Source organism: Ascidiella aspersa, chromosome 7 (genome assembly GCF_963924565.1).
Source record: "Ascidiella aspersa chromosome 7, kaAscAspe10.2, whole genome shotgun sequence".
In the NCBI taxonomy this organism is placed as follows: Eukaryota; Metazoa; Chordata; class Ascidiacea; order Phlebobranchia; family Ascidiidae; genus Ascidiella; species Ascidiella aspersa.
This window is the reverse complement of record NC_139453.1, coordinates 18,958,868-18,968,394: the sequence shown is the minus strand read 5'-3', so window position 1 is coordinate 18,968,394 and position 9,527 is coordinate 18,958,868. Positions and strand designations below refer to the sequence as shown.

The following is a 9,527-nucleotide window of genomic DNA, read 5'->3' as shown; positions in this document are numbered from 1 at the left end:
TCGTTTGAACTTTCATTCTCGAGGTCGCGATAAGACGCACGCCGCCTTTGGGCTCAACGATGTTGTCAAAATGGACCAAGACATGTGAGAAACACAATTGAGGCGAAAAACCTTTGCCCTGGTGGCAGCCAAATCTTCAATAATTAAAGTTATATCCTGAAAAAACAGGGTGCTCAGATGATCCTTACACCAATTCAATTAAATTGCCAATTCTAAGTTACAGAAAAAACTTTTTGTCAACCTTAACTTTACAAGGAAAACGTTGCTTATTTGTATGCTTTATAGATCCTTTTAGTAAAGTAACAAAGAAAGACGGGCTATATGCCATGTGCACATAAGCAACTCGAAGCATTTTAAGCAAAGTGTGTAAAATTTTGGGGCCTATATTAGACGACTTGACCGATTAGGCACATAAAACGTTTATCAATATTGACATTACAGCGAAATGGCTGCACCGAACGAGCGTAAAATTGAAACAAAAAAAAAATATTTTCGGAATTATATCTTGCTTAAAAATAAAGTTGGACAGTGTTGCTTGGTGTCTGTAACCTATAACTCCAAAAAAGTGTCCATCGCCCGACTGCATTCCATAATTTGTGGCCGACAAAGATTCACACGGAATTTGTTTTTTGCCTTAACTTTCACTCATTTCTATTTATGTTTTTAACTTACTCACATATAATATTAACATAATTTGGTATGGGATTTAATGGCTATGTAGACTAAACTTTGTTTAAAGTGATATGTGTCAGTAAATCTTCTTTATATATATATATATATATATATATATATATATATAAAAGAGAAGATTTGTGAGATGTGTGTGTGTGTGTGTGTGTGTGTGTGGCAACATGTTCGCCCGGTCGGTCGCTGGCAGAGCAACGTCGTCTTGACTAACAAAAGGACCGGCGACTCCCCGAAAATCAAATTAGGTATATAGCCCTAATAAAAATTAAATTTAGTGATTTCAACTTTAAAGTTGCAGTTTCAAGCGAGATTTCACTTACGCTCGAAGAACTATGGTACCGGGATTACGTTAAAAGCACATGACATGGTATAATTCATGCATGTTAACGAACGTGCGCAACGTTCCAAGTATAGACTTAAGTTTAACCACATTTAGACAGAGTTCGCAAAATATCGCGTTTGGTATCGCAGTTTGAACAGTAAGCAATTTATATTTTTCAACGGGTTACGGGTGTGTCTGACGTTAGACGTAGCTTGGCGTTTAGTGCAAAGGTTTAGCAATTTTCACTTTTTTAAACTTACCTTAAATAAACATAAGGAAACCTATACATGGATATCGTACAACAAACCTTCCCAATAATATTGTGAAAGTGATTGATGCCAAAGCCTAAATTTAAGCGGAGTTCGCAAAATATCGCGAACAGTGAGCAATTTATCTTTTCAACGGGTTACGGGTTTGTTTGACGTTGGACGCAGCTTAATTTGGCGTTTAGTGCAAAGGTTTAGCAATTTTCACTTTTTTTAAACATACTTTAAATAAACATCAGGAAACCTACACGGACATCGTACAACAAACCGTGTTTAACCACGCAATACATTGTGACAGTGATTGAGGCCGAAGCCCAATTGCTTCTTACAATGTGTTCATCCACGCAATACTTGAGATCGCACAACATTGCGTTTTTGCAGCAGTTTAACAGTAACCATTTTTTTATTTTCAATGGGGATTTTTCTCACGTTTGACGCAGTTTAGCACCGAGATTACGTATTTGCTTAATATCACGCTATCGAGTAGGTCTAAAGAATTGCTGCTACAACCTAAAGTTTTACGTCTGAAAGTTATTCTCAATTGACAAATGTTAGGGAGTTTCGTTACTTAAAAGATGTGTGACATGCTTACCCAAGTGACGTGTGATATAGTCGATTATTTAGTCGTACTATTTCAAAAACATCAAGGATTGTACTTTGTTTGCATGTTAAATCTAAAGGGCGCGCGTGCGAATTCTCGCAAAACCATTTGACACAGGGTAAAACGTTTCCAAACATTTATAGGGCAATAACCTGCGTGACTGTAAAAATCAAGTCAAGTACATTGCCTTGGCAAAAAAAAAAATTATGTGGCAAAATTTCTACTTTTATGTTAGCTTTGTGCAGTATTTTACCCACGTAAATGGAGCCTAAGTTCAAAATATTGCGTTTGTTGCAGCCTTTGCTTTAAGATTCTTCCATGAGGCATTAAGCTACTTAGACAGACAACGTACAGCAACCCTAACCGAGTATAAACTACGCAACATTTGGACTGAGTTTGCAAAATATCGTGAATTTTCTTTCGTTGGATGTATGGTAGGCTGGTAGCCCACCTACCGGAATTACGTATTTGCTCGAATTTCGCGCATATTAAACAATTGCTGCTACGACTTTTTTTACGTTTGTTAGTAATTTTTGATCGACATGTGTCACGGGTTTTCGTTATGTAAAATATGCAAGACGTGTTTAGACAAGGTTGTGTGTTTAGCAGCTCCATTTTAAAAAACTCACAACGTTGCAATTTGGTTTGATGTTAAATGTATTTTTTTTAATTATCGGCTATAACATGTGGCTTCAGGAAAAAGATTATACAATGCTGGTAACACGTGATTAGTGATTAAATGGTCAGAGCGCGTTCGCGCCTTACCTTTAGTGACCTATTTCAGACACAAAACTGCTTTTCATACGTTAATTTTACACTGTTTTAACCAAATACAAAAATAAATGGCAAATTTACGGAGACCAAGAATTAAATCTTTAGAGCCACTCAGATTAGTCACATAATTAAACAAGCCATTCCTTAATGCCGCTTTCACAAAGGATGTGGGTGTTATTCTGATTGTGGGGAAGCATTAGGTTAAACTTTTTATTCAACACACAATATGACATGATTTGAAACACATCACATTAGTTATGCATCTTTCGAAGTTCTTACGCTATCCGTTAACATTACTTTTTGGGTATATTCTGATTACCACATTTATCTTCCATATTTATGGTAAATAACTTGAGGCCAGCAGTTTAACATGTAACAACGTAACGTGCATTAGTGATAAAGAGCCCACAGTATGTTGGATAGTTTCATTTGTTGAACCAGACAAAATTCAGGTAGACTTCGTACATTATTGTGATTGTTGTGGTGTAATTAACTTTTACCCAGTTAAAATAACTGGCAAATATTATATTTAATCTGGACAACGCCGGGTATTTCGTCTAGTGATTCAATAAAATGGTTATACGCACTTGTGGCCCATGATATTGCATTTTAAATTTCACACTGTTTTCTTTTTACAAACAGTGCACCTATTTTTTGTGATAGGCTTTAGGAGTTAGGACTGCAGTCACCTCAGCCCCGTCTTAATTCAGCCCACATGGGTTAACCCAACCTTTCTTTGGTGAAACTGTCTTTTACAAAATGTTTTAAACCTTCGTTGTTATAATAATGTTGAAAATCAGGATTGCTATTGTTAAAAATGATCGTGTGTATCTGTCGTAAATATATTAGTCATATAAAAAGCATCAATAATAGCCTACTTACCAAAAAAACGTACACAACCTTTCTCTCGTACAAGTGTCATTTATCTGAAACGATAGAACAAATTTTGATTTTTTTCACATTTAAGTTAATCGGGATTTGTTCTACGAAGCCTAAGGTTTTAGTTACATTGCAAAGACCCAACAAGATTTTATTTTGTAATTTTATAATAGCGACACCTACAAATAAAACTTTTCCGGCAATATTGGTATCCTGGCGCAACGAGTAACGCTACTTGCTGTGCTGAATTCTTTGTTATTTATTAACAGTCACAGTAGGTCTGTGGCTTTGAATGAAAATAACACGTGGATATTAGTTCGACTGATTAACTTCGATAGCATTAGTAATGTTATTTCTTGGTGCAGTTTGCCGACATAGTACGTCAAAACTCTGCGATATATGTACGCCAGAAAGGCTGTTTTTTATTGTCGTTTATCAGGCCAAACAACGTGACTGGATGGTTTTTAGGGGCAAGTATAACTACCTCTTTTTCCCGGATTTTTTTCACTTCTGAGAAACGGGATTAAAAAATGATATTGCCCTGGAATCCTGACCAAATTATTTTACTTTTCGCGTTGGTGTTTTTTTTTAAAACGCAAAAGAGATTGAAGTCATAAAAGATTATGACGTCTATAAATATTCGGATTTCGCCCCTTGCCTTTCTGCAAAAACAGCGGGGGGCTTTGTGCAGTGACCTCTGTTTATGATTCCGATAAGATTGCATAAAAGTTCAAACACCAATCTTATCGCTTTCAGCCTCTTTTAATGTGAAGGGCGCATTTTTATTGGTTAAATTAACATAATTAAGTTTTTCCTCTGGTAAGCGCAAATGAAGCAATTCAGGCAACGTGTTTAATAGGTTTGGTAATATTTTTTCTTTAACTGGGATTATAAAAAAATCCTGAGATTCGGGATCGTTATATTGTGGGAAATCACAGTAATTTACCATCGAAACATTCTTGGAGATTAACCCTGATTCCAAGCGAAAGATCTTTGTCGGAAAAAGCTTGGGGTCCCAGTGCTAAACAAAAAGTAATGGTTTTGCACACGCCTTTCAGCGATGTTTAAATGTCAGTGTTGAATTTACGCGAGAAATACCAAGTTAGGCATTTTGAAAATGAATAAATAATATATTTTTTTTAATTCTTTGAGAACCACTGTCCCAACCCTCCAAAGCAAATTTTCTTTTCAACTTATGTTTTTACTTATTAATTGTAATAGGATACCATGATTTGGTATAGGATTTGATGGCTGTACACTTTGTTTAAAAATGTCATGTATTAGTAAATAAATAAAAATAAAATACAACGTATTGAACATCTTAAATTAAAAGGGTGTTATAGTACAGGAGTGGCCAACAAGTCCGAAGGGCACATTTCCTATACATACAACTACACCCTTGAACAAAAAACTTAATTACAAAGCTACAGCCACATTGAACAGGATGAAGAGGCTAATACGGCTTGTAAGCCAAGGGTTTGTCATCCATGGTGTAATAGAAAGTAGAAAGTAGGTTTAATTTTTGCAGTATACAAAAATTTCTGCAGTAGATTTCATCAAAAAGAGAAATGTTGTTTTGACATAAAGTTTTAGGCTAAGACTTTCTACCTTAATGGTGATTTGTTTTTTGATAGGATTTGGCAATTTGAAAAAGTAAGAGGCATTGTGACAGAGCTGCACCGAATATTCTTCCTCTCACTAAGCAAATTTTGGTTAAACCATTCACATAGCATGCCAACACACCCATTAGCTTATTAGTCTAAGTTCGGAAAGCTAATGTTTATGGCTTTTTATGTGTTTTCAAGAAAAGTTGTCTTTATATTATTGTTTAGAATTTCTTTTGTGAGCAATGCCAGCTAATTTCACATGCAATTAAAGTGATCCAGTTAGAAATATTTAATATTAATAACCGCAGGGTTTTGAAGTTGTAAAAATGTTAATATAATAACTGTTGCTGCAATGGAACATTATGAGGTGGGAAAGAGTGAAAGGGCAAAGTTGTTGGATGCAGAACTAAAGAAGGAAATTACCGAACTTAAAAATGAAGTAGAAGAATGTGAGATGTTATTTGGAAATATGGTACGGCCAATGAGGTATGTAAAGATTAATAAAGAAATCACCCATTGACATTTTTAAGCAAGTAAGGCCAGATTGGAAAGTATGTCTTTACTGCTACAAAGTGGCAGCCACAGTCACTGATTCATAAAATTGATTTGCCATTAAAGGATTTTTTTTACACTAGTAATGCCTTTTCAGGCATGTTTATTTTATAGTTTCTTGTGATTTAAACTAAAATAAAAAAAAACATAGTGTATGTTGCTTTCTCCAATAGACATATTAAACATGAATCCTATTTAGCGTAAAAAGGCATACATGAAAACATTCTAGTGATACTTTTAAATATTGTTTGTCTCAGCTCCTTTTCATCACCAATGAATGAAACATATTTTAAAAAAGAAAGAGAGCTTGCTCTAAATAACTTGCTCCATGTTGATGACATTTTACCCCCTAAAAGTCAAGGAAGTGTCATATGTGATGAATTTGAAGCAACTCTAAAATCTGATTTCTCTGAAAAAAATATTCCACTTATTTTGCATCAGGTAAATCAGACTTTAATAACAACAATTTCAAATTATTCCTAAGTTGCTGTTTTGATATAAATTGTTATTGTAATTTGTCAGCCCATTTTATTTTGTTTATAAAAATACTTTTGTATAGTTTTTTCTTGATCAAGTTGAAGCAATGGTTCAGTGTAAACATTTGCACATGCTTCGATGGAGTCGGTTTTGTGAGCACACAGAGGCAATCGAACGAGTTCATCACAAATATAACAGTAGACTTGATGAAGTTAACAAGCAGTACAGTGATTCAAAGTCACGGGCAAAACGTCTGGCTTCTGCATACCATGCTCATGTACTTGGTGATGATTCTACTGCAACCTGGTAAGCATGGATAACTATAATTATTAGGGCTTGCAATTAGTCAATAAAGTTAAAATTTTTTAAGGACCTCGTCTGTCCACGAATTAAAGAATAAAGTTGTTTTCAGCACCTAGGGGACTGTTTCTAAGAAGTTTATAGGTTAAAATAAAGTTAAAATTTACAATAAAGTTAAATTTTTTTAATAAAGTTAAAATATGTCAAATTATGGCTTTTGACAAAGTTTGTTTGTTTCTTAAGAGTAATTTTTGTAAAAATCGTCATGAAAGCATTGCAAATCAGGAACTGCGACACAATTAAACCATATTAACTAATAAAAGCAGGCAAAATGTCACAATGCCCACTTAGATCAGCGGTAACTTTTATCGCAAATTGTCCATTTTTTTATTTATTGTTACGTATGTAAATAATTCTTATAAAACACTTTATCTTCACAAACGTGGTCTTTTCGAAGATCAACAATTTGAATTTTAGAAATAGCCTTCTGACATTCTGTAATACAAAAATGCCTAAGCAAGCTAAATCTAACGCCAAAAAAAACGATGCACTTTTTATAATCCATAAAACAACTTGACTTTGCGACAAAATATTACGTTTGGGTCTGAAATCGACAAAATATTATGTTTGGGTAACTGGCATCAATTCAAGGAAGAACTGTGGCCTCTACAAACAAGCAATTTCGTTAGGCTAAAATAAAATTAAAATTTGATAAAAATAAAGTTAAAAAAAATTTTTTTAGGTTAAAATAAAAATGGCCCTAATAATTATATGTTAATCCTAATTGATATTTAACTACTTAATTTCCGCAGCTGGCAAGCAGATGATCTTATGATATACCTAAAGTGGCTTGTTACTAATATGCATATTACCAAAAAGTTTTCATCATACATCAAAATTCTTGAATGGCTACCAACTATACATAAAAGCAACATTAATCTGCAAGTACCTCTACATGGAAAACCCACGAGTGAGGTGCATGGCTTGATTGACTGACATGTCTAATTTTTACAGGATTTTTATAGGCGATGATTTTTTCGTATAGAGTTTTTCCTCTGATAGTTTTTAGTTGCTGTAAGTTACAATAATATTTTGTTTAAAACTTGTTTTATATAAATTAATAAAATAACTTTTTTCATTTGTTATATCCTAATTTTACAGCTTGAGATTGGTATGCTGGGTTTTGATGCAAAGCTGGCATGGAAGCAGCTAGCTGGATCTGATTTTTCTCAACTTTCACCATCAACAAGATCACACAAAAGTCAAGTAAGGCGACCCTCATATGAGATTGGAATGGAGCTGTCTTTCGGTGGTGAGATATGTAAATTCATTTACCAGAATATAAAGCATTGTTTTTTTAATCAATTTCTGTCACATGGGTTTAATTTTAATCTACTGTGGCTACTCATATTGCTCCATTGTAGCTTGCAGGGGTCAACATATAGAACCCTGGTCGGACAAATTTTATTTCTTACCTGCTTCATAAATTTTATTAAAACTACTTTATGTTGTTTCCTTGTTGGTATGAGGAGGTTTTAAAATTTATAGTATGCTGAACATCCCCAAAGTGCATTAAGAAGTCTTCCCAGGTGAGGAGCCAAATGTATGCACTCCTGTGATATTTTTATGCAAAAGGGATATCAGTGCTGAGCACACCCTTTACATTCAATCTGGAACTAAGATTAAGATCAGAAGTATATGTCTTTTATAAGGCTATTAGCTTTGCCAAATTAAACTACTTAGACTGCTAACCATCATTAAACTCGAACATATCAGCTGGCTATTAGACAAAGACTCCTCACAGACAAAGGCAAAAGCGAATTGGATCACCTGGCTCATAACGAATCGATCATTTGTCAACCATGCATGTTAAATTTAAAATGTTATGCCTATTTTTAGTATTGAATCCAGCAACAATACATGAGCGAAAGCAACACTCTTTGCCACCCAAACCATTGGAATACAAGATGCTATGTCATTTTGTTCACGGCCTCAATGTTTGTTTAAAACTCAAAGCAAAAGTAAATGCAAGCCTTGGTCAACAAGAACTAGTACAGTAATTTTGATAAAAAAACTGTTGTCACAATTCAGTGATTACTGCAGTTTAATGCAAAATTTAAATCACAATTTATAAAAATCCCAATGTGATGGAAAAAAGCAGCTTGCAACTTGTTTTGGGGACACCAATTAAGCTCAAACCAATAATTTAGATTACCTAAGTAATTTTTAATGTGCTGTAGTTTTTCCAGTTAAAAACTTTTTTAAAAGTCTAGTTATCTGCATGCAGGTATTATTTCTAATGAAACTGGAACCTGTGTTCCGGTTCACCTGCTTGATCTTCACATGTTTCGCGATCAGCTTGAAACGCTTTCAGTTGAATATGGTATATTGGTTCGATCGGAAATCTTGACTTCAGCTGATGAAATGGAATTATTTGGTGCTGTTAATCGCCGATTTAAAATGCTTTTTAACAGGCAGTTGGATTGCAATATGTTTTATCAATATGATAATGTTCCAGAAGGTTGGTTAAATTTTATTTTTATTTACATTGCATTTGTATGCAAAATTTTTCTATATGATTAGGTAAAGAACATTGGGGCATTGATTCACCTTCTCATTGCCTCAAAAAGCCAGGAAATTGGAAAAAGTTTATTCAACAGAAACCACACAAAAATGTAATACAAATGAAACAGATGGCAAAATTAAAGAAAAAGGGAAAAATTGATGAGCTACTGAGATCACAAAATTTGTAAGTTTTCAAAAGTGGGCCAACTTCTAATCCCTGCCTTAATCCATGGAATTTACTATTGATGGGGCATACATCTTCCACAATACAAAAGTATTGTTTCAGAAGTGTAACAAGGATGTTCAATGTAGTTTGGTGAAGCTTGTGAATCCCATTTTCAATTTGCATCTGCTGGGACCTGTAGAAAACTTGTCTTTAAAGTTGAAATTATAAAAAAAATTTTTAGACTTCCTGGTCTTAGTTATGATTATTTACATTTATGACTTCTCGAGTTTAATATAATACTTTTTGCATATGTTTTGTTTAAAAAAAATAT

At 34.0% G+C, this 9,527-nt stretch overlaps 1 protein-coding gene across 1 annotated transcript in view; it reads left to right on the top strand.

Moving 5' to 3' along the window:
- The first annotated feature begins 5,410 nt into the window (after positions 1–5,410).
- Positions 5,411–9,527, top strand: part of LOC146138148 (uncharacterized) — a 34,139-nt gene continuing 30,022 nt past the window's right edge. The window contains exons 1-7 of the mRNA XM_083394270.1: positions 5,411–5,622; positions 5,946–6,129; positions 6,248–6,471; positions 7,278–7,440; positions 7,627–7,777; positions 8,753–8,986; positions 9,049–9,214. Coding sequence (XP_083250396.1) covers positions 5,489–5,622; positions 5,946–6,129; positions 6,248–6,471; positions 7,278–7,440; positions 7,627–7,777; positions 8,753–8,986; positions 9,049–9,214 — 1,256 coding nt within the window. The 5' untranslated portion in view covers positions 5,411–5,488. The remainder of the gene's footprint in view (positions 5,623–5,945; positions 6,130–6,247; positions 6,472–7,277; positions 7,441–7,626; positions 7,778–8,752; positions 8,987–9,048; positions 9,215–9,527) is intronic.